Source organism: Quercus suber, unplaced genomic scaffold (genome assembly GCF_002906115.3).
Source record: "Quercus suber isolate HL8 unplaced genomic scaffold, Cork oak 2.0 scaffold_194, whole genome shotgun sequence".
Taxonomy (NCBI): domain Eukaryota; kingdom Viridiplantae; phylum Streptophyta; class Magnoliopsida; order Fagales; family Fagaceae; genus Quercus; species Quercus suber.
The window spans coordinates 348,574-373,529 of record NW_027069652.1 but is presented as its reverse complement, the minus strand read 5'-3'; the positions used below and the strand labels follow the sequence as shown (position 1 = coordinate 373,529).

The window sequence follows — 24,956 nt, the reverse complement described above, 5'->3', positions numbered from 1 at the left end:
CACCAATCACAGAAGACATCTGGTTGTGCCCCACTGCTTATGGCTTATGGGTACGACCTCATGTACGGCACTTACTGAGTTCTAACTCTTAAGTGTGACAAAACCTCTTCCCATTGGGGCGTGCTTCCACGCTCCTAAAATTCGCGTAGTACCAAAGTTCCCAACCCCACTTTAGGCCAAAACTATTCGTGCCCTGAAACAAAGGCTTTTTTTTCTCAGTCAAAAACAGTCCTCCTTAACACTCACTCACTCGCACACACTGTTCCAAACACACACTCGTTCTTACTCCTAAACTCTCTCACGAGTCTCAATTCTCAAAAACCAAAAAAAAAAAACTTCTTCTGCATTCTTGCCAAGCCACATTTAGAGACAAATGCTGCAGAGTAAAGCTTAGCGTTTTACAATTCAATCTGTAACCGCTAAAAATAGTGACAATATCTTTTTGCTAAATTATAGGCTTATAATTATACCTCACCTATCCCCATCACCCACTTCTCCCTCAAGTTTTTGCTTTTTGGTCATGGTTGTCAACCACTTTTATCTCTCAAATTCCTGAATTTATCACTTAATAGTCTCTCTCTCTCCCCCTCTCTCTCTTCCACTGTCTTAGATTTTCTGTTTGGATGCAGAGAGAGAGAGATAAAGAAAAATAAAAAAACAAACATGGATAATTCTATGTCTAGCCTACTTTGTCAAGAAAGTGAGACTTGCTTGGATGAAGAGTTGGTAAATGGGGATACCTTCATTAACTTTAAGAACTATGATGGTTCAGAAGATGAGCACCTGGAAATGCTATTTGAAAGAGAAATCTGTTCTCGGTTCAAAAGGAATGAGTCTTTGGTGTTTGGAAACTGGGTCCAATGTGCTCGCTTGGAAGCTTTCACATGGATTCTGAAAGTTAGTCTCACTACCATTTCCATTTTTTTTTTTTTTTTTTTTTGTTTTCTGTTAAGTACAAAATCAATACTAATTATAAAGATTAATTAAATTGTAATTGGGGTTGATTTTTTTTTTCATTCATTTTATTTTGTATGTCAATCTAGACAAGAGCAGCATTTGGATTCCGCTTCCAAACAGTCTATTTGTCAATGACATACTTCGATCGATTCCTTTCAAGGCGGTCCATCGATGTAAGTTTTTGATTTCCTTTTCAATGCCAAAGTTTCTGCTTCAAGACAATCCTTTTGACTATCAATGCTTGTCTTTGTTGTTGAAATTGTTAATGTTGTGCAGAGTGAAAAATTATGGGCCATTAGATTACTGTCAGTGGCATGTCTTTCTCTGGCTGCAAAGATGGAGGAGTTAAAAGTTCCAATGTTATCAGAGTTTTTTTTAGAAGATTGTAACTTCGAGAGCAAATTCATTCAAAGAATGGAGCTTTTGGTATTGAACACATTAGAATGGAGGATGTGCCTAATCACTCCTTTTGCTTTTCTTCATTTCTTCATCACGAAGTTGTGCAAGGAATCTCCACCAAGTAATATTTTGTCCAGGACTGTGGAACTCATCTTCGCTATAGCCAGAGGTACATTATGAACATTAATGTTTAATTTGATAATGTTGTACGAATTTTATTTTTTATTAATGTATTGATGTAAGTTTTTTAATGTAGAGGTCAATTTAATGGATCATCGACCGTCTGTTATAGCTGCTGCTGCAACCTTGTTGGCTTTGGATGATAGATTATCAAGAAAAGCATTGGAGTTGAAGATGAATTCCATTTCCCATTGTAGATTTCTTGAAATTGTGAGTGCCTCATATTATTTATTTATCTATTTTTCTTTAGAACTCATTTGATCAAATAAATAAAGTAGATTGGATTAATTTTGTTGGCCTTTTTGTCACAGGATGATCTGTTTTCATGCTATAATATAATGAGAAGATTGGGCGTGGAGAAATCTAAAATACCTAAGGTTGTAAATTCTCCAGATCTTTCCCCAACCCAATTGGGGCCAATTGATGTTTAGATAATTCATTGGTTACTTCTGCTGTTAGCAATAAAAGAAAAAGGCTTACACTCAATACTAGTGATCAAAGTTGTGTCATACCTGATGACAAGCGACTCTGCTAAAGAAGATTGGAGTCATTGTACTATAAGCATTTGTGAAAGATTTGGTAGTGGCTTTTTCAATAATGATTATTGGTCAAATCAGCGTTCTTTAATCATTACTTAATGGATATGATTTGGGATTCATTGATTTATTGAATCTCCCTTAGGAACGGCCAGAGAGAGAGAGAGTGAGAGACAGTGAGGGGAAAGAGAGCAGGAAAAGAAAAATAGAAAAGCAAAGCTTTGGGCTGCACATAAAAGCTGATTGCCATTATAGGGCAATACTACAATGTGGAAAAAGAGACCAGAAGAGAAGGGGGGTGGGGGTGGGGTTTGAAGGCTGCATGTATAACAGTCAGTCTTAGTTCATTCTTTTTTCTTTTCTTTCTTTGAAGGAAAGTTTTAGTTCATTCTTGTTCAATATATTTATATAAAGTTTTTTTTTCTTCCCTATTTTGCTTTTTCTTTCTGGGGTTTGTGATGTTATACAACCAACCTTTTGATTGGATGCTTGGGATGCTTTGTTGGTGTCTTTGAAAAGACTGAAAGCAATGTAGACTTGAGGGGTAAAGTGGGGGTAAGGGAACTCTGTTTGTGTGATTTGATGCATATGTGCTTCATGTTGGCTATCCAAAAAAAAAAAGCTGTGTAAAGGTGAACGTGATTGGATTTGTTTGAATATTTGGGTAAATACCTTTTAAGCTAGGCCCCCACTCTTTTTTTCTTGTGACGCCCTGGCTGAGCAGGTTTGAGGGGTGGGTCATGAAACCCAAGACATTGTTTGTGGAATCAAAAGGAATTTCTGCGTTGATTACTTGATTAAACTTTATAAAATACAGTTTTGTGACACGGTGGCTACATTTTCCCAAGCCAATTGAGTTTCCATGTTGATTTTATGATGGGATAATTTTTTGGTGAAAGATTTTATGATGGGACATTGGTCCCTACCGTTTAGTAACAGTACATAAAGGTTAGCTCCGTAGCCAAATGCCCTAGGCATGAAATTGTCTTTTAACCATTGGAACTTTTAGAAGATTAGTATTTATCTCACTTTCAGGCCTTTAAAGTGCATGAAGCATCCAATACAACCTGGATTCATCTTTGATCTTATGCATATACTTTATTCGGGGTTTCTGGCCAGGTTAAAGCACTTTAAAAAAGCCCAAAGATATGTATTTATCATATATTCAAATGTTTTAACAAATTGAAAGTTGATAAATTTATGAATTTTACTAACGTATGTCCTAAAGGCACATAATAATATATCATTTTTGAAAAAAAATTTATCGGGAATTAAAAAAGTTTTGACAGTTTTTTTAATTTTTTGATAAATTTTTTTTCAAAAACGGATTTGTTAATGCCCTAAAGGCATACATAAACCAGGCCCTAAATTTATTAGTACTTTTTAGTTTATACCGGATGTTCTTCGGCTGCAATCTGAGATACGACTAGATCAGGTTGACGTTTCATTGGATAACATTTCATGGGTGAATATTAAATCTGTTCATGCTCAAGGACTAAACGAGATCATGTCCGTGTGGTCAAAACTGGCTAAGTACTTAGTACTTTCCCTGACAGTGGTACCCCTAACCAGCTGCCTTCTTTGCTGGCTGGATAGAAAAAAAATGGCATCTTGGCTTGTGCTGAAAATCACTTCGTACTGTATGCACCTTAGTTATTTAGGCCTTTATAGCCAACCCAACTCTCTCTTTTCTTTGCGTGTATGAATAGGCAAACATTGACCAAAGGCGACTGCTATTGCATTGATGACATTGTTTACATGCGCCATGGCATGCGTTGGGATTCATAATACAACAACATTCTACGTTGTTTACCATTGATTGTCCATAAGTCCCAACTGCCAACTAAAGGAAATAATCAATATAATGAGACACCTTGTTGAAAAGCTTTTATTTGTGCAACTTTTTTTTTGAACCCGATATACCCTACAGAAGTGGGTAGGTTTGCCAAATGTTTCATAAATGATTTTGCTATATAGCTTGCATCAATCTGTAAATGCCTGTATGAACAAGCATTTACACTGGTCGTACAGTGTGAACAAGCTACTCCGATAGTCAGATGACCATATTGCATTCAGTTGTGATTATGATACCTATCTACCACCATTTGCAAATACAAATACGGCTTGATATTTGAGCGCCTGCATGAATATCCATCACTATAGTTTCTAATGTTGCAAAGCAAAACCCTGATCAAATTGCCACCATTTATTCATTCCCACTTAGGTGCGGTTCGAGTTTCAAGTGGGAACTGACGTTTTCTGGGATATTCAACTAAGTCTTTGACAGGCACTCTACAATGTTATCCCAACTCCCCTAATAAATAAATGAAAAACCCTGTTGAATATAGAAATACAGAAAGTTTTTTTTTTTTTTAAGTAAAAAGATATATTGATATCAAAAAAGGAAACACCCTAGTACACAGAGAGTGAACAAGGGGACAACAAATCAAATACAAAAATTGCATGAATCCAAGATACTCCAAATAAACCCAAAACCATAGACCATAGATCCATAGCAACGGGACAATGAAGGAAGAGATGGTCAACCAATTCACCATTACTCTTGCACATGTAGCACCAATCCAAAATCCACCTTTCTTTTTCGTAAATTATCAATCGTCAAGCATTTCCCTAAAGCAACAGACCATACAAAGAAACTACTTTAGAGGGAATCTTCTCCTTCCAAATGCTTCTCCAAGGAAAACCGAAGATAGTAAGACCAGCTAAAATTCTATAATAATCTTTCACCAAGAACCCTTATCTTTGCTAGGAATCCAACACATCTTATCCTCACCAAACCCCCTTATTGAAGAACCGTACCTGGTTTCCATGAAGCTTGACAAAGCCTCTAATTCCCAAACATGAACAACCCTAAAGAAGCTCACATCCCAAAAAAGAAATCCATTGGAGGATTTCATAAGCTCAGCCACACTAGCCTCCTTATTCCTGCAAAATTTGAACAAGTTAGGATAGCTAACTGCAAAAGGTCTCTCCACACGGTCTTACCAAAACTTCACCCTAGACCCATCACCAATATCATACAGGATATGGCTTGAGAAAGAAGGCCATCCCTGACTGATACTCTTCGATAAACCAACACCGTAAGGACCATTAACAAATCTGGTACACTAGCCCCCCCCCCCCCCCCCCCCCCCCCCCCCCCCCCCAGGGGTAGCTCGAAAAGTAATTTAAAGGAAGTTGAAATTAAAGAAAAAAGATATATTTTGGATAAAACCAAAGAAGTTTACTATAACTTTTGGAAGTTGGGGCTTGCATCAGCTATATTTTTTAACCTACGATATTTTCTCAGCAAAATAAAGGAAAAGCAACAACATAACACCTCAGTTCCAGCAATGCCCATTGCTAGTCCAATATCTGCTTCATGAAGTGCTGGAGCATCGTTTGTACCATCACCAGTCACTGCTACAACTTCTTGAAAGGTAGTTCGTAAGTGTTTTACAAGAGTATGCTTATCCATTGGTGAAGATCGAGCCATTACCTGCATATGAAGAAATCTTTTCGTTTAGCAGATAACTTTCTTCCACAGAAAAGAGCCGTTAATTGACAATTTCATATTTCAGTGATTGCCACTAAATTCTCAAGTCTATTGGAACCCATATCGCCCAGAACTAGAAATTTAGCAAACTCATTGCTTTATTCCAATCCTTGCAATTACATACTACTAGCACATTGAGATGCAGTATTTCCAAGGCAAGAGAATAAGAGGATAATTAAAGTCCAACATCACAGGAACTGTAAACTGGATATAAGGAAGATGCACAAAAAATGGTGGTCTGGAAATATTTTTAAGATATCTGGTAGAGGAATGCGGTGTCCAAGGCAACCTTCGGAATGGGCCATTTAGTTCAATATAAAATTTCCTACCTTTTGTAGTAATCACATCAACAGTGGAAAATTTTAGATCAAACTGGCAACTAACCAGACACCACAGCAATTTGCAAACTGAACTTTAAGGGAATGTATGGTTGGAGAGAAGAAGAGGCAATTTTTTGGTGGGGCCCAAGCATTTTCCACCCAGGCCCCCAAAAAATCTCACTCCAAATTGGAGAGAGAACAAGCATAAAAGCTTGTTGCTTGTCCAATTACCAAATTGCCCAAATTTACTGAGTCTATCTTTCTCCTTGCCTCTCTTTTGTTTCTTCTGAATAGCCACAAGCCCACAAGCAACCACATGAAACAATCAAACATGTCAGGTTTGTTCTTTGCCAATTTTTTTTTCTTTTTTCTTTCAAGCCACTAATATATCATATATAATATATTATATTATATATTATTATATAATAAAGGAAAATATAATGAGTACAAAAAAAAAAAAAAATTAATATATTATATTATATATAATGTTATTTTATTAATTTTAATCAATAATTAATATTTTCTTCTCATTTAATGATTACAAAGAAATTATAATTTTTATGACAAAGAAATTATATTTTACATATTATATACTAAGGACATAGTAGTAAATTTAGATAAACTAGATTTTCTATCTTCCCACTTTTCTCCACAACCAAACAAAAAAAATTTATATCCCTCCACTTTTCCATCTCTCCAACCAAACACATCAAGGAAAAACTAAATTTTTTCCTTCCTCCCAACCAAACGGACCTAATGGCCATGAAAAACCATTTACCCCTAGATTCCAACCCAAGAACGCACCAAATATTTACAAAACAATGTAAATCACCTGAAGATTTGGAATAATTACACGCAAGTCCTCCTCACTTGTCTCACGGAATACAGGGCCTTCAATTGCTATACCATCGTTGGTCAAAATTCCACATTCTCGAGCAATTGCCTTTGCAGTGTTTATGTTGTCTCCAGTAACCATCCGAACAGTTATACCAGCTGACCTACAAATTGCAACAGACTCCCTCACACCGGGGCGAACTGGATCTTTAATACCTACAATTCCTATACATGTGTAACCTATAATTGGTAGAGGACTTATAGCAGAAAATTCATTTCCAATTTCCATATAAGCAAGGCATAGAGTTCGAAGAGCTTCATTAGCAAATTGTTCAATCATATGCTTCAAATGATCACGGGATGCCTCATCAAGGGCTACAATAACACCATCTGAGCCTATGACTTTGTCACAAGCAGCTAATATTATTTCAGAAGCGCCTTTACAGTGTACCCTGTGACCACCATCAGGAAGCTCTAGAAGTACTGCCATTCGCTTCTTAGCAGAATTGAAGGGCTCAACTTTCACAATGTTCAATGTTTGTCGTTCTGACTGAAAATCCCCACCAAGCAACAGCCCAAATTCCAAAAGAGCAGTCTCAGTGGGTGATCCCAGGATCTCAACTTTTCCATCTTTGTTTTTAACAATTTCTCCACCAGTGTTATTAAATATTGATTGTAGTAGGATACTCAAACCAGAACTAGGAATTTCAGAGCAAATACTAGAAGTCTCTGTAGAGCTGCCCACTTCCTTGATCTTCCCACAAATGTAAGCTTTCACAACAGTCATATGGTTAGTAGTTAGAGTCCCAGTCTTGTCACTACAGATACTTGTGGCAGATCCCATTGTCTCACAAGCAGCCAAATNGGGGGGGGGGGGGGTGTTTCTAGAATATCCAGTTTTGATGCTGGACCAGCAGTAAGAATAACAATCACAAGAATAACAGATGAACACAATATAATACAAACTACATGATCAAACAAAAATTTCATTTAGGGTTAGAATCTAAAAAACTAAGACAGAAAGTACCCATTCACTTTGCCATGAACTCAGTTTCAACCCACAGGAACCATTTTTAAAGCCGCTGCTATTGGCATCCCAAGAGATCCAATTAAAATGCTAACAAACCACTGCTGCAAGCTGAGAGGAGTTGTGTTTGCAAATGTACCCAGGAACTCAATGATGATGATTTGAAAGACAACAGTGCAAGTAAGCACAACTGCAAACACGTAGTTATCCATTATACCTTTGAAGACGTTTACTTTTTCCATCTCTCTAGAGCTGATCTCATTAAAAACCTGAGGAAGACATCAGAATTCGAGTGTAAGTCACATAATCCAAGTGTCGCAGGTCTTAAAATGAGGGATTGCAGAATGCTGATTAGTTCAAATCCTACATAATTAAGACATTTCAAATTATCCTAACTATTACTTTGAGTGGATATTGTAACTAGAATACTATCCTTTTATATACTTCCAATTTATAAAATCAACTAAACCTAACAAGTTCATCCTGATGGAAATCCATTGATGGTTTCATATATTAAGCAAAATAAAATTCATGCAATTAGATGAAGTATCTATCATATCTGCCTGATATGTGAGGAATCATTATAACAGTAGTGTGTCATATGGATTAAGCATTAAGAATCAGCCTGGTAGATCAAAATCATTTCTCAAATATTAGCAGCGATAATAATGACAATATGCCTTCACATACAACAACCACCAAGCCTTAGTCCCAAAATTTTGGAGTTGGCTATGAATTCACAAACAGCTCTAAATATGAAAACAAAAACTTTCTGGGAAAGATTTTGAATGTAAATTATACTATCAATGAGGTTCCTATAGAGCCAATATGTCAAGAAAACACATTCCAAATTACAGTAAAATATCGCGATGGATTTAAATTTACCTGACAAAAGACAAACGAGTTGAAAATGATTGTGTTCAATATCAAATCAGAATTTGCGCCACCAAGATTAAAAATTGTTTTTCCTCTTGTCTGGAGAAACCAAATTATGACAAACTGATACACAGACTGCCCCAAGATATTCCTCCACATAACATTGCTGATGAAGTTTCCTTTCCTACCAACCGGCAATCTTTTCATCAAGTCATCATTCGGAGGCTCTGTGGCTAAGGCAAGTGCTCCTAGAGTATCCATGATCATGTTGACCCATAGAAGCTGAACAGCGGTAAGGGGAGCATTTCCTGAAAGCACACATATATCCCCCAAAGAGAAAAGGGGGATGAAAGAATAATGGTATAGGAAAAGGTTTAAGCCAAAAACTTTAAATGTGATAGAGAGGAGAAAAAATCTGGATTTTCTTACCTGTCAAACAGGCTGAAGAAAAGTTGACAACTAGGGCAACCACATTTACTGTTAACTGAAACTGAACAAATTTCTGAATGTTTATGTAAACGGAACGTCCCCATTTCGCCACAGTGACAATTGTGGAGAAGTTATCATCCAAGATTATGACATCAGCACTCTCTTTTGCAACCTGAAAATTGCGAACAGTTGTATGACATAAGTTGTCAAGTAAGAAGATTTGAAAATGATAATAATTTGTCAACAAGAACAAAGACAGGGGCCTGGAAGTAAAGACAACAATCTCAGTGACTAAGAGCCTCCAATCAGCAGGAAAGTACAGTAAGATAGTCCACACAGAACACCTCAAAGGTTACACTGGTGGAAGGTGAGGCATCAGGACCTTCAATTGACAGAAGATGAAACCTCATGGTCAGAATTTTAACCCTCAAAATCCTCCACGTTAAAAATGATAGCGTACATAAGACCAATATCTCTTCTTTTCTTTTTTTGATAATTCAATATTTAGGGGGAGGGGGGGGGGGGGAGGGAATTTGAACTCTGGATGTCTCCACTAGAAATACCTAGTGTTGCTAAAAGTGTGGGGCACACTTAAGTGCAAAGGTCTTTCGAGCCTAGGCGCAAGCGCGCATTTGACTAAAGTGAAGCGCACATTTTGAAAAAAAAAATTTAATAAATTTGAAAAAAATTATTAATGGGGAATAAAACAATCAAGTGATCAAATAATCATTTAAATTGAAAAAAAAAATTATATATAGGCTACTTTTTTGCAATTTTACCACAAATATTGCAAGCCAAGTCATTTTTATTTTTTGGATCAGTTAGATAGCCAGATATGAGTACTTCCACGCAATATCCTTTCTTAGATCTCCAATAGCCATAATGCCCTATGAAGAATTACTAATATTAGTTAATAAATTATTCCCTTAACAATTATAAGTCTATAAGAATTAGTCAATACAAGTCTAAGAGGACATTTGGTTTGCCATGATGTAATCTTACATTAATGTAATCTCAATACAAGAATATAACATTACATTGTTCAGAAAGAAGATGAGATTAAGGTGATGTGATATATTTTGTAATTTAGGTTATGGTAATGTTAGAAAAAATAAAATAAACCAAAAACCTTAATTTCATATTATCGTAATGTACATCACATCAAGGACACACCATTCCAAACTAAACACCCCTTAAGAGCCATGTTTAGCATCAAATACTAAAGTATTTAAAAAATTACCACAAATAAATTATATCATACCTTTTTTTTTCAATGAATGAACTAAGAATTTTAGGACATAGTAGTTTTGGTAATTAGTACCAAGTAGATATTCGAAGGGGAAAAAATAAAATAAGAAGAAGAAGATGGGTGGGTAAATGTTTTGGGGAGGAAAAAAAAAGATAAATATTAAAAATTAAAAATTAAAATAAAATAGAGGGGGTTGTGAGTTTCAAGACAAGTTACACTAAAAATATGTCAAATCAATGGTTTATAACAATAATATTAAGATCTTATAGTTACAATTCAGTTTAGGTTGTTTTTTTTTTTTTTAAATGTAAAAAAGCGCACCTAAAACGCACTTCTTTGAATGCGCATTGCTTTAGAGGCAAAAAGCGTTGGAGCTTAAACGGTTGGGGCTTTGCGCTTAAGCGCACTTTTACAAATATTGGAAATACCAAAAAGTGCCAACCAGAGCTACAACTTACAAGGCTCCTAGAACGAAGACCATTGTCTATGGTCCTTTGTCCAACTCTTTTACATGAAGAACACAAATCCTAATGTCCTTTTTAAGATTCCCTTTCAGAAATATAACAGCTGTATGATGCAAAAAGATAGCAGAAAACAAACCACAAAAAAGATTACGCAGATAAGAAATAGATTTTAAAATTCATAATTTCTTAGGATAATATAAATCCTCAAATATTGCAAATTGCTATTATTTGATATCTTGCTGTCAAGGTCTTCTTTATATGAGTTAGATTCAAGTTACACTTAGTATAACTTCAAGTAAAGTTACAACCCTTAATATTTTTCGGTGGTTGTGAATTTTGACAAATCTATCGTTAAATCACATTTTTTTCTTATACTCACTATGCTTACAAATTTTCAAGATAATAAAAAATTAATAAATATCGCATCCACTAAATGTTATATTTCAAGTTTTTTTTACCTATCAAAAAAAGTTTCTAAATTTTTTGTATTTTAAAATTATACAAAAAAGAAGGGTTTTATAGATTGAATGGTTTATGATTGCCAATGATAAACATATACGACTCCTACCCTTTCTCTTTTCTATATTTTATTTCCAATTCTATGTGGTAGAGAGAGAGAGTAGTTAGCTCGCAAAAGTAATTTAAAGGGGTTGAAATTTCAAAGAAAAAGATATATTTTGGATAAAACCAAAGAAGTTTACTATAACTTTTGGAAGTTGGGGCTTGCATCAGCTATATTTTTTAACCTACGATATTTTCTCAGCAAAATAAAGGAAAAGCAACAACATAACACCTCAGTTCCAGCAATGCCCATTGCTAGTCCAATATCTGCTTCATGAAGTGCTGGAGCATCGTTTGTACCATCACCAGTCACTGCTACAACTTCTTGAAAGGTAGTTCGTAAGTGTTTTACAAGAGTATGCTTATCCATTGGTGAAGATCGAGCCATTACCTGCATATGAAGAAATCTTTTCGTTTAGCAGATAACTTTCTTCCACAGAAAAGAGCCGTTAATTGACAATTTCATATTTCAGTGATTGCCACTAAATTCTCAAGTCTATTGGAACCCATATCGCCCAGAACTAGAAATTTAGCAAACTCATTGCTTTATTCCAATCCTTGCAATTACATACTACTAGCACATTGAGATGCAGTATTTCCAAGGCAAGAGAATAAGAGGATAATTAAAGTCCAACATCACAGGAACTGTAAACTGGATATAAGGAAGATGCACAAAAAATGGTGGTCTGGAAATATTTTTTAAGATATCTGGTAGAGGAATGCGGTGTCCAAGGCAACCTTCGGAATGGGCCATTTAGTTCAATATAAAATTTCCTACCTTTTGTAGTAATCACATCAACAGTGGAAAATTTTAGATCAAACTGGCAACTAACCAGACACCACAGCAATTTGCAAACTGAACTTTAAGGGAATGTATGGTTGGAGAGAAGAAGAGGCAATTTTTTGGTGGGGCCCAAGCATTTTCCACCCAGGCCCCCAAAAAATCTCACTCCAAATTGGAGAGAGAACAAGCATAAAAGCTTGTTGCTTGTCCAATTACCAAATTGCCCAAATTTACTGAGTCTATCTTTCTCCTTGCCTCTCTTTTGTTTCTTCTGAATAGCCACAAGCCCACAAGCAACCACATGAAACAATCAAACATGTCAGGTTTGTTCTTTGCCAATTTTTTTTTCTTTTTTCTTTCAAGCCACTAATATATCATATATAATATATTATATTATATATTATTATATAATAAAGGAAAATATAATGAGTACAAAAAAAAAAAAAAATTAATATATTATATTATATATAATGTTATTTTATTAATTTTAATCAATAATTAATATTTTCTTCTCATTTAATGATTACAAAGAAATTATAATTTTTATGACAAAGAAATTATATTTTACATATTATATACTAAGGACATAGTAGTAAATTTAGATAAACTAGATTTTCTATCTTCCCACTTTTCTCCACAACCAAACAAAAAAAATTTATATCCCTCCACTTTTCCATCTCTCCAACCAAACACATCAAGGAAAAACTAAATTTTTTCCTTCCTCCCAACCAAACGGACCTAATGGCCATGAAAAACCATTTACCCCTAGATTCCAACCCAAGAACGCACCAAATATTTACAAAACAATGTAAATCACCTGAAGATTTGGAATAATTACACGCAAGTCCTCCTCACTTGTCTCACGGAATACAGGGCCTTCAATTGCTATACCATCGTTGGTCAAAATTCCACATTCTCGAGCAATTGCCTTTGCAGTGTTTATGTTGTCTCCAGTAACCATCCGAACAGTTATACCAGCTGACCTACAAATTGCAACAGACTCCCTCACACCGGGGCGAACTGGATCTTTAATACCTACAATTCCTATACATGTGTAACCTATAATTGGTAGAGGACTTATAGCAGAAAATTCATTTCCAATTTCCATATAAGCAAGGCATAGAGTTCGAAGAGCTTCATTAGCAAATTGTTCAATCATATGCTTCAAATGATCACGGGATGCCTCATCAAGGGCTACAATAACACCATCTGAGCCTATGACTTTGTCACAAGCAGCTAATATTATTTCAGAAGCGCCTTTACAGTGTACCCTGTGACCACCATCAGGAAGCTCTAGAAGTACTGCCATTCGCTTCTTAGCAGAATTGAAGGGCTCAACTTTCACAATGTTCAATGTTTGTCGTTCTGACTGAAAATCCCCACCAAGCAACAGCCCAAATTCCAAAAGAGCAGTCTCAGTGGGTGATCCCAGGATCTCAACTTTTCCATCTTTGTTTTTAACAATTTCTCCACCAGTGTTATTAAATATTGATTGTAGTAGGATACTCAAACCAGAACTAGGAATTTCAGAGCAAATACTAGAAGTCTCTGTAGAGCTGCCCACTTCCTTGATCTTCCCACAAATGTAAGCTTTCACAACAGTCATATGGTTAGTAGTTAGAGTCCCAGTCTTGTCACTACAGATACTTGTGGCAGATCCCATTGTCTCACAAGCAGCCAAATGACGGACAAGTGCCTTATCATTCATCATTTTCTTCATGGCAAAGGCAAGGCTTAGCGTCACAGCCAAAGGCAGCCCTTCAGGAACAGCAACAACAACTATTGTAACAGCAACAGCAAAGAATTCCAGAATTTCCATTGCATCACCACCAGACCAGGTCCAGTGGGACCCTTCTTTCAGCTTGCGGTTAACAAGTCCTTGCACCAAAACAGCAAAAGTAACAATGGCAAAATACAGGCCTATCTTTCCAATAATGGTTGCCACACCATTAAGTTTGACCTGCAATGGGGTCTCATCATCTCCTCCTTCACTAAGAGTAGCCAACAGTTTACCCCACTGAGTTCTCATTCCAACAGTAGTCACAAGCATCTTACATGATCCATCCTGAACTTTAGTTCCTGACAGAAGAAATGGATTGTCAGAATTGACATTAACTGGTTCACTCTCTCCTGTTAAACTGGATTCATTTATCAACACTGAAAACCCAGAAACAAAAAGTCCATCTGCTGGGACCAGATCTCCAATAGCAAGATGAACAATATCACCAGGAAGTAAATCATATATTGATATCTTTTGTCTATATCCATTTCTGGTGACCTGGATTGTAATTTTCTTCTTCTCCCTGTCCAAATCCTTAAACTGTAAAGATTGTTTATAATCACTCGTCGCAGTGACAAATACAACAAGCAAAATGCTGGCAACAATTCCAAGTCCATCATGGGCACCCTTAGGCCATCCTTCCATGGTTATTCCAACAAGAAGAGAGGCAAGAGCGCAAACAGCAAGTATCATAAGAGTCATGTCTTGAAGGGCTTCCCATACAAAGACCCAAAATCCTCGTACTGGGCTTTCAGCAAATTTATTAATTCCATAAATCTCTTTTCTTTGATCCAACAACTTATTAGAAGTTGGAATGCCATTGTTGACTGATGTTGCAAGCTTGTATATAATACCCTCAACACCACCATATATTTTTAGTTTCTTCACATCACGGCCTTCAACAATGGATGCCAATTCATCAGCACAAATTTCAAAACCTGCATCTTGGACTTCCCTTGGTACGATGTATTCACTGGATAAAGTTAGACCTACAGGCGTTGAGGGTGGAGTCAACATTAAGAAGTATAACCATAATATCAAAATTTTTTATTTGAGCAAGTTAAGACTCTTACCATTGATAAACTGAAGTGCAGCTTGTGAAACCAAAACTGCAACTCTAAACTTCTCCTATAATGTTCCAACACAAAAAGAAAGAAAAGAACATTAAAAAAAAAGGCAGGAATGTAGTTGAAATGACCCAATCTATTTCTTCAATTGTCAAAAAAACTTGTACTTCTAGTTATTCTAAGAAGTTCAATCTTGTTTCTCATTATCCTGAATTTGAATTAATTATTCTAATAATAGTATAACCATAATTTCAATCCAACATAATTTCTTTTATGTATTAGATGGATCTGCCTGAAAATCTTCAAGAGACTGCAGACAAGTTCCCATCTGGAAGGACCATACAAGTATGATTATCAAAGAATCAAAGTTTGGATCCACCACAGGGCTCAAAATTCTTGGGTTCTCCGTAGAAGTCTCATGCAGCTAGTATCAAAATTAGTGGCAAACGCTTATGTGACCGGTATATCCTGTTGGCAAAATTCTACTACACGTACTTACTAAAAGGCACCAATTTCAAAGTCAAGATTGAAGATAGTAACATCACCCACCCAATGGGATCTATAATTTCACACCTACTTATAGTGGTTCAAATTTTATGACTTACAACACGCATAGCATACTATACAACAATTCTCACTGTTAATCAAACACCTACAAGCAACTGATCCCACCCGCCAAAACCAGTTACTGAGTAATCCAGAGGTTTTTCACTCTTGACAGGCTAAGCAGTTTATCCTCATGCCCAAGAGGTGTATTATGAGTAATAGGGGCAAAATAATAATATCACGTACTTTATACATAAATAATATTTTATGTGTTAGGGTTGACTCACCAAAACCCTAAAACACTTTCACAGTAAACAGCAAGGTGCATTTTGAAAAATATAAATCTTTTCTTTCCCCATTTATTTTATCATGCTTATTGTAGGTGGACGAAATTTCAAAAAAGAGATGGAACTACAATAAGGACTTTGACAACAAGCAAGCTTTGATGGACCTTTTGACTGAACCAAACTCCCTTTGACCAATCCGATCACTTGCTAAGGAAGAATACCTTAGACCACCCCAAGGGCGTTGAGCCAACGAGGCTCTGATGGTTACCTCTTTCTTTTCTTTTGTTGACTGAACGGACAATTATAGAGCATGTGTGCGGAAATTTTAGCAGGAAATTGCCCTAAACCTAGGTAGTGGACCTACAAGCTAGTTGGCTAAAGAGATGTGTTTTAGGATAATAGCTCAAACCTTCTCGCTGATTTTCTATCAAGTTGGGTTCGCCGAAGGGATGTTGCTTAGCAGCATTGAATGCAATGGTTAGTTGTTAGGACGCAATAAATGTTGATGCAAGGGCCAGTGGGCACTTGTTTTGAGGATTACTAAACTGACTAGTCAACTTACGTCATTAACCAAAGTGAATGTTTGTCGCCCTATGTCGTTGACCTAAGTAGAAGTAGTCAGTCTCCCTACATCGTTGATCTAAGCAGATGTAGGCTGTGTTTGTTTCGACAAAAAAGACTTTACATAGAACATTTTACATCAAGTCAGGTGTTTGAGTTGATTGAAAAATTCAGTCAACCTCCATTGACTGGAAAATAGGCCCATATTTGGTTAAATGAATTACACTTACATTTTCCCCAATTTCATTTTCCACCACTCACTCACACTCACCCATCAACAGAGACAGAGCAGACTCACAAGGAGCTTGAACAAGATGAAGGAGAGAGCACAGAGCAATCGGACCAGCCGCTGCAACCCACTCATGAGTCGATCAAACAACTATGACCCACCCAAAAACTAATCGAATCACTGTGACCCACCCACAGACGACAACCACCAAGACCACCCATCCCACAATCTAGCTACCTCAAGCTCGGCGCCTGCCAACTCTACACCGAACCACCAATCTCGTCGTCGTCACCTCAAGCTCAACGCTATTGCCTAAAGTTAGTTATTGCTCCCTTCAAATCCAACCAACAAGATCCTGCCACCACATTTACCTCTCTCTTTCTCTAAATCTATCTCTCTCCCTCTCTCATAATCAGTGTCTAGTTTGAGAGAGATTGAATTTTGTTTTGTTTTGTTTTTTGTTTCTTTGGTTTATATATTGGGATTTTCTATTATAGTATTTGTTTGGAAACTAAAAAAATGTGAGAAACTAGTAGAAAATGTGTTTTCTAGAGCATTTTCAGGAACAAAACCAAACACCTTAAAATATTTTCCAAATCATTTTTTAGGATGCAAACAGCTTGAAATATTCTTTGATAAGTACATTTTAAAAACATTTTACTTTGAGCCAAACCCAGTCGTAGGTCGACCTACGACGTTGACCTAAGTAGAAGTAGTCGATCAACCTACGTCGTTCATCTAAGCGGATGTCCATTGACCTATGCCATCGACCTAAGTAGAAGTTTACCCCCCTACATGGCTGGCCTGGTACACACACCTTCCTGACCCTATCAATACCGACCCCCCACAATAGCCTCCAATTTTTACATGTCTAAGCCAAACAAGGGAAGTGAAAGATGAAGTTGTACCTACTTAGGTGGGTTCATTATTCTCCTAGTGCAGGTTGTGTAGTTGAGATCATAGAGAAGGGCTTTTGTGCTTCTGCAAAGGAGGGCTTTTGTGCGTCTACAGAGGAGGGATTTTGTGCTTCCTTTGAGGAGGGCTTTTATGCTTTTGCAAAGAAGGGTTTTGTGCCTTCTTGTAGTGATGAGGCGGAATTCACTAGTGAAGCTAATCTGACTAGGCCAAACTAAAGCTAATGAGGCCAATCTAGATCTTGAGGGTGACCTAGTTGGTGAGGCGAATTTGGCTGGTAATGCTGAATTTACCGGTGAGGCTGAGCCAAAGTTGGTAAGGCCGATCTGGCAAGTGGGTGGGTAGGTCTAACTGAAGCTGGTGAGGTCAAACTGAAGTTGGGACTTGTGAATTGAGGCCAATTTGGCTCCAAAGGGAGACCTAACTAGTCAAGCTAGACTTACTTGTGAGGCTGATCTAGCTAGTGGAGTCGTACTAATTGGTGAGATTGAACTAACTAGTGAGGTTGAACTGAAGTTGGTGAGGCCGATTTGGTTGGGTGCCCAAACTTATTGGTTAGGTTGAACCAAAGTTGCTAACGTCGATTTGCATCCTAAGGGTGAGACTCATGTGGGATAAATTGGGATACCACGACATGGACCTTAAGTCAAATTTTTTTGACGTACGGTTTCTATAGATGATACCAATTGTAGGTGGATAAAATTTCAAAGAAGAGGTAAAACTTCAACAAGGACTTCAACACCAACCAAATTGTGATGGAACTTTGACCAAATCAAACTCCTCTTGACTAACTGATCACCTACTAAGCAAGAAGACCTTAGACCCACCAATACCTCCCAAAGGAAGGTGGCCAAGGAAACTAGTGAAAAACTCGCGGAGGCGAGAAACATAGAAAAGAATCACAAAGTTACAGTGTATAGATCTTGCCTCTTTCTTTTCTTTTGTTGAGTGAAGGAGTATTTATAAAGCATGTGGGAAGAATTTTAGGCGGGAAATTTCCCTAAAACCATGTAGTAGACCTACCACTTGGTCATCTATCAAGTCAAGTCGGCTGAAGCAGCGTGCGAAGGCAACAACTCAATACATTTGCTAGCTAGTTGTTTGTAAAGTTAGGTCAGATCAACTGAGAGATGTTGCTCAGTATCATTAACTGCAATCGTTGGTTGTCAGTATGCAATAAATGTTGATAAGAGGAGGATTAGCGGGCACTTCTTTTGAAGACTGCTATATTGACCGGCCCAACTAAGTAGTCTACCTACATCATTGCACCTAAGCCGATATATCTTAACATACGATGTCAATCTAAGAGGATGTAGGTCCACCTATGTTATTGACCTAACTAGAAGGACCTATGTTATCGATCTAAGTAGAAGCTAGTGTTGGGAATATTACACAAAATAATAATGGAAAAACAAGATTAATAGAAAACACAAAAAATAAAATAAAATAAAATAATTTAGAGCCACTATATCGTTTTCCTTAAATAATATTTGCCTCCCGCACTTTTGTTGCTTTATCGCAAATTTGTCTCCAAGATATAACCAAAATGTTGCGTTGAACAGATAGCAATTCTGGAGAATGACCACATGATTTCTTGTGTTTTTTGTATTTCTCTCCAACTTTTGATTTTGTGAAATTTTTTTTTTTCAAGATAACATAAGCTTCTATTTATACCAATAAGGCTATGTTTCACGAAAAGACACGTATGGAAAGTTAGTTATTTATTTAAGTGAACATAAGTTTGTTTCATAAAAAGGCACATATGGAGAGTTAGTCATTTTTTTTAAGTAAACGTAATACGTATATATGAAACCACATATGGAGAGTAAGTTATTTTTTCATAATACAGGTATCAAAGATTGAACCTCCAGATAATTCTAGAAACTCCAGAAAATTCAAATTTCAAATTTTCACTAAGAAAATTTTAGAACTTGAATTTTCACTTTATGAAGCCATATAATCCAAACTCAACTATCATTATTACAACATATCCATGTATATACCTATATATACAACAATCCCCCACTAGTTTGTAATAATATATGTCTCACTTGATTAATATCCTAGCATGCATAATGAGAGGTGCCTTTCAACATAAACCTCTTTAGTGGAATTGCACAAGAAATCAAAAGAGTTAATGTTGGCTTGGTGCTTAAACCAAAACTCTTATGTGTTGAAATCGAAAACAACACACACATGAGAACATCCACAACACATTTAAAAATCTCCTGTTGTAAGCACTATTATGGCCATGTGCTCTTCCCGGTTTAATGAATATGTACAAGAGAAAACATTTTTACTCTTGCTAGAAGCAGCACCACTCCTATGTTCACAAAGGTGAAGTTCCTTCTTATGACCCTGTTACACAGACATTTATTTTTTATGAACTTCATTAAAAGTGTATAACACATCCTGAATTACATCGTAACAGTCTACACTAATCCATCCTGAATGAGACACAAAATTAGTACTCTTACTAACCACGTATCAATAGCTTGTTGTTACCCTTCAAACCTCTTTAGATTAAATCAATTCAAGGTAAGGTTCCCACTATTGGTAATTCTCTTAAAAGAAGGGTTTTAGTCCATTCCGATGGCCAACCACATCTCGAGACACTGCTTTGGCTAAAGGGTCTGCCAAATTATTATTTGACCTTACATATACAATTGAAATGGTACGAGATTCGATTAATTGTCTTATGTAATCATGTCTTAAACCTATATGTCTAGACTTACCATTATACATTTTACTGTATACTCTGCCCAAGGTGGTTTCACTATTGCAGTACACCGAAATGGTTGGTATTGGCTGTAGCCACAACTCTAACAACATATTTCTTAGCCATTCCGCTTCGCTGCAGCCAAGGCTATAAATTTTAATTCCATGCCAGGGTAAGAAATACATGTTTGTTTCTTTGATGCCCAAGAAATGGCACCCCCACCAAGAGTGAATATCCAACCAGACATAGGTTTGTTTTCACTCACCCTAGTAATCCAACTAGCATCGGAATAACCTTCCCGCACAGCTGAAAATTCAGAATAAAAGGTATCAAACTTATGGTTTTTTTTTAAATAACCAAGAACTCTACCAATTGCTTTCCAGTGATCCACACTTGAATTACATGGAAAACAAGAAAGTTTGCCCACCGAAAATGATATGTCTAGTTTTGTAAAACGCATAGCATACATCATGCTACCAATAGCATGAGCATACTCAAGCTGTGCTATTGCTTTTCCAGTGTTTTCACCCAACTTTATACTCCGATCAACAGGTGTATTTGCTTGCTTTATATTAAGATATTCAAATCTTTGAAGCACTTTCTCAACATAATGAGATTGACATAGTGCAAAACTCTTACTATGTCTTTTAATTTTGATTCCCAAAATAATATCTATTTCATTTAAATCGTTCATTTGAAACACAAAAGAGAGATACTTTTTGGTTTTACATACACCTTTCATATTCGTACCAAATATGAGCACATCATCCACATAAAGACATACAATAACTCCATATTCCTTTGTGAATTTGGAATACATATATTTGTCGAAACTATTATGCACAAAGCCATCCAACAAAATTACTAAGTCAAACTTCTCATGCCACTGTTTTCGAGCTTGTTTCAAGCCATACAAAGACTTACTAACTTGCAAACTTTCTTTTCTTTTTTAGTAAGTACAAAACCCTCAAGTTGTTCCACGTAAACTTCCTCATCAAGATCACCATTTAGGAAAGCTGTCTTAACGTCCATTTGATGTGCAATCAACTTATATATGAATGCAAGTGCTAACAACACACGAATAGACGTGATCCTAGCCATTAAAGCATAGGTTTCAAAATTGTCTACTCCTTCCCTTTGTTTAAAGCCTTTTGCCACTAGCTTTAAAGGTTTGAATTAATCTATTAGTATTATATTTTTTTTCTAAATACCCATTCACAACCAATTGGTTTAGAACTAGTAGGTAGATCCACTAGGACCCAAGTATTATTGGATAATATTGAGTCCATTTCATCATTTACAGTTTCTTTCCAAAAAGCTGAATCCCTAGAAGCCATATCTTTCTCAAACGTTTTAGGATCATACTCCATGTTAAACACTGGGTATTTTATTTTAAGACCACTTCTCCATTACCTTCAATTAAGTACAATTGAGCTTGATAAGAAATGAAATCTGAACCAAAGTCCTTACTTTTCTTATCCTTTGACTCTTTATTTGTTCACTTGGTGAACCACTTTCAATCCTTTTAGTACCAGTCAAAATAGTATTAGGATTAGAGTCACCTTGATGTGTTTGAGTAAGTATCAAAGCATCCATGAAATCTTTACTGAATTTATTCTCAATAAATTCAACATCTCCTGATTCCACCACTATATTAGAGCTTAAGTCTAATAACCTATATGCTTTTGAATTTTCAGCATAACCTACAAACACACTTTTAATAGCTCTTGGACCTCATTTTGTTCTTTTTAGATCAACCACTTTATAAAAGGCTAAACACCCCCACACTTTGATATAATAGAATTTCTATTTGACTTAGAAAAATGTTTCTTTGTCATCTTTGTTTGAATGGAAATCTCACATTTTTTTTCATCATCATCCTTATATGAAATCATACCATGCTTTGACATAAACTTCAAGAATTTGAAATTTAAATGTCCTAATCTAGCATGCCACAAATATGAAGAATCAACAATATTAGCACAACCAAAAACTTCTTTATTAATAATACTTAGTTTGTACATGTCATTAGTAGCATATCCCTTTTCTACAAATATCCCATTCTTGAATAAAATTCACTTGTCCGATTCAAGTACAACTTTTACACCACTCTTACATAACAATACTTAATTTTTCCACAATTTGGCTATTTTCAGTTTTCATAACTCATAACTCAACAGCATTTTTGTAATTAAACACACATGGTGGGACCCATTACACAACTTTGTCAACTCAACTCCTGACACTATCTCCTTCTTTTTCTCTTTCTTTCTTCTCCCAGGTTCAATCACCATTGTTCTTCCTTTTTCTTTTTCTTTTTTCCTTCTTCTTTCACTGCGTTCGGCTTTTTGGGTTTCTTTTTTTTCTTTTTTCTCTTTTTCTTCTTCTTTCACTGGGTTCAATCTTCAGTTCTTCCTTCTTCTTTTTCTCTTCTTCTTTCATTGGGTTCGGGTTTCTCTTTCTTTTTTTTGTTCTTCATCACAGAATTTTTTGGTCTAAAGCTGCACTCCATGACCAGCCAAGGATGGGTTTGAATTTGGATTTGGGGTTTCAAAATACCCATTCCTTGAACACGGCAGTTGGGGTTTCGGCATGGTGTCCCAGCCGCAACCGTGGACGATGATCTCGCATCGGTTCGATATCGGTTGATGGACGAAGACAGTCGCCGTATCGGTTCTAAATCAGCTCCTCCTCCTCCTCTTCCTCCTCGTCCCGTCATTGCCAGTTAAGGTGGAGGTGGAATTAGCCGTCTGATTGGCCACATTTTGCTGCTACTGCTGTTGATGTTGTTGTTGTTGCTGTTTTTGTTATTGTGGTTGAAGTTGGGTTCGAGTTTGTGTTTTGGGAGAGTAACAGGGATAAAGGAGGGGAAATGAGAAAAGAGAAAATGGCGGGACCCACAAAACAGTTTTGCTCTAACCAACAGACAGGTATAGGACCACAAACAGTGTGAAAAATATTGAGTGATTATGCCAAACGGGTGTGGTATTTTAGAGTGATAAGTGATGAGTGATAATTGATGAGTAATGAGCTATGAAAATTGAGTGACAAAAATTGAGTGATGAAAAAAAATGATCTAAATAGCCTCTAAGCCTCTATTTATACCTATAGGGTTCTATTTCAAGAAAAGGCACGTATAGAGAGTTAGTTATTTTTTTAAGTGAACTTAAGCCTGTTTCATTAAAAGGCACATATGGAAAATTAATTATTTTTTCATAATACGGTTACTAAAGATTGAAACCTCTTCAGCCTTTCTGAATAGTCACCAAAAAATTCTAGAAAACTCCAAAAAATTCAGATTTCAAATTTTCACTTAGAAAATTCTAGAACTTGAATTTTCACTTTATGAAACCATATTCTCCAAACTCAACCATCATTATTACACAACCTATCCTTGTATATACCTATAGGTATATACAACAGCTAGATGAATCGACCTAAGTGAAAGCTAGCCTACCTACGTGGTTGGCCGGATACACCTTCCTTGGACCCCTTCAAGACCGGTTACACTCAATCTTACATGAGGATGTCCATTTGAAATACATTTCTATTATGAATATAAGTAAAGAGAAATGTTATCTCCAAAATACTTTCACAACAAATTCTAAGTAGTGGCAAAATATTACTAGTTTTTGTTGGGGGTAAAAAAGTAATTTTAGCAGTATGTTCAAATTACAATCCTCAACAATTTAACATTTAGGATTTGTCGTGAAGGTATCACCTAGGCTAGGAATTCTATGTCAATAAAATTTCTACCCAAAGGGGGAAGCAAGTAGATAAACTACTAAAAATGTAAAGCTATTCGCAATTAGGCATATCAAAAAAGGAAACAAATGGATTCATCTATTGTACTAAGAAGCAGAACTAAAAAAAAGACATTGATGCAGTTAATTGATATGCACTTCTTTTATTAGCCATCTAAAACAAGCAAAACACAATAAATCAAACCAAAAATTTTTCTACCAAAAACTTTTTTGATTAACGAACCAGAAATCAAATTCAGCAAGTGTTAGAACCTGATTGGATCGCCGAATAGCCTCGGCCTCAAATCGCTTAGAGAGATTAGCAGTGAATCGGAATCTCCGTTTAGGGTTCTTCACTAGCCAGCAGAGCTTTCTCCATCTCTGAAGCGCCTCATCCGACGAATTCTTGCCCTTCACATCCCCAAAGTTCTCGTTCAAGTAGTTTTCCATAGATCTCACGCCCTCCACACTTTCAGCAACACCAAGCTCTTCTTCAAATATATATACACAAAAACTTGGCTTTGCCTTATCTCGTTAAAAGGACAGCGAAATCAAAGATTCCAGAGGAAGCTTTCAGGCAATATTTGAAGAATAAAGTAGTCGTATCACTTCTAGAAAACGAGTGTAGTAAACGTCTGAATAGAATCGTATACCAAATTGCTTTTTGATCTGACAAGAGAGAAAGAAAGCAACGCGTTAAATTTATATCTGATATTACTTTACCTAACAAGTAATGACTCTTCTGACGAAAGCAAGAGAATTTTTTTTTTTTTTGTGATAAATGATTTCTGTGTTCTCTTTTCTTTGAATCAGTAATGATGTGCCTGAAACTTGGTCGAAGGGAGAGGAGTGGGATGAGGAATGGGGCGGAAATTTTAAAAGGAAATAAAATAAAAATATCTATTTCAAAACCGCGTGGCGCAAAGTAGAAACCGCG

General features: G+C 36.3%; 3 protein-coding genes across 3 annotated transcripts; 1 reads left to right on the top strand and 2 right to left on the bottom strand.

Annotated features, from left to right (window-relative positions):
* The first annotated feature begins 245 nt into the window (after positions 1 to 245).
* LOC112029408 (cyclin-D5-1) lies at positions 246 to 2,729 on the top strand. Its single transcript, XM_024062086.2, has 5 exons — positions 246 to 897; positions 1,044 to 1,130; positions 1,234 to 1,525; positions 1,613 to 1,746; positions 1,848 to 2,729. Exons 1-5 carry the CDS (start codon positions 664 to 666, stop codon positions 1,965 to 1,967), a joined length of 867 nt encoding a protein of 288 aa, XP_023917854.1. The 5' UTR covers positions 246 to 663; the 3' UTR covers positions 1,968 to 2,729.
* A 2,573-nt stretch (positions 2,730 to 5,302) lies between these two features.
* LOC136069870 (calcium-transporting ATPase 1-like) lies at positions 5,303 to 7,644 on the bottom strand. Its single transcript, XM_065778937.1, has 2 exons — positions 6,781 to 7,644; positions 5,303 to 5,571 (listed from the first exon to the last, which is right to left on the bottom strand). The coding sequence occupies exons 1-2, from the start codon at positions 7,624 to 7,626 to the stop codon at positions 5,320 to 5,322; spliced, it is 1,098 nt and encodes a 365-aa protein (XP_065635009.1). The 5' UTR covers positions 7,627 to 7,644; the 3' UTR covers positions 5,303 to 5,319.
* A 55-nt stretch (positions 7,645 to 7,699) lies between these two features.
* On the bottom strand, positions 7,700 to 24,900 carry LOC112029422 (calcium-transporting ATPase 1). The gene is made up of 7 exons (XM_024062103.2): positions 24,293 to 24,900; positions 15,026 to 15,080; positions 12,990 to 14,941; positions 11,621 to 11,779; positions 9,115 to 9,286; positions 8,695 to 8,993; positions 7,700 to 8,078 (listed from the first exon to the last, which is right to left on the bottom strand). The coding sequence occupies exons 1-7, from the start codon at positions 24,467 to 24,469 to the stop codon at positions 7,836 to 7,838; spliced, it is 3,057 nt and encodes a 1,018-aa protein (XP_023917871.1). The 5' UTR covers positions 24,470 to 24,900; the 3' UTR covers positions 7,700 to 7,835.
* Positions 24,901 to 24,956: the final 56 nt, after the last annotated feature.

Excerpts from the sequence above, each read along its gene's own strand:
- LOC136069870 (XM_065778937.1), bottom strand. The coding sequence starts at position 7,626 with ATGGGATCTGCCACAAGTATCTGTAGTGACAAGACTGGGACTCTAACT. Across the intron at positions 5,572-6,780 it reads TAATTATTCCAAATCTTCAG|GTAATGGCTCGATCTTCACC; the intron begins GTGATTTACATT and ends CTTCATATGCAG.
- LOC112029422 (XM_024062103.2), bottom strand. The coding sequence starts at position 24,469 with ATGGAAAACTACTTGAACGAGAACTTTGGGGATGTGAAGGGCAAGAAT. Across the intron at positions 9,287-11,620 it reads TGGGCATTGCTGGAACTGAG|GTTGCAAAAGAGAGTGCTGA; the intron begins GTGTTATGTTGT and ends CGCAATTTTCAG. Across the intron at positions 8,079-8,694 it reads ACTCGTTTGTCTTTTGTCAG|GTTTTTAATGAGATCAGCTC; the intron begins GTAAATTTAAAT and ends TGTCTTCCTCAG.
- LOC112029408 (XM_024062086.2), top strand. The coding sequence starts at position 664 with ATGGATAATTCTATGTCTAGCCTACTTTGTCAAGAAAGTGAGACTTGC. Across the intron at positions 898-1,043 it reads CTTTCACATGGATTCTGAAA|ACAAGAGCAGCATTTGGATT; the intron begins GTTAGTCTCACT and ends ATGTCAATCTAG. Across the intron at positions 1,526-1,612 it reads CATCTTCGCTATAGCCAGAG|AGGTCAATTTAATGGATCAT; the intron begins GTACATTATGAA and ends TTTTTAATGTAG.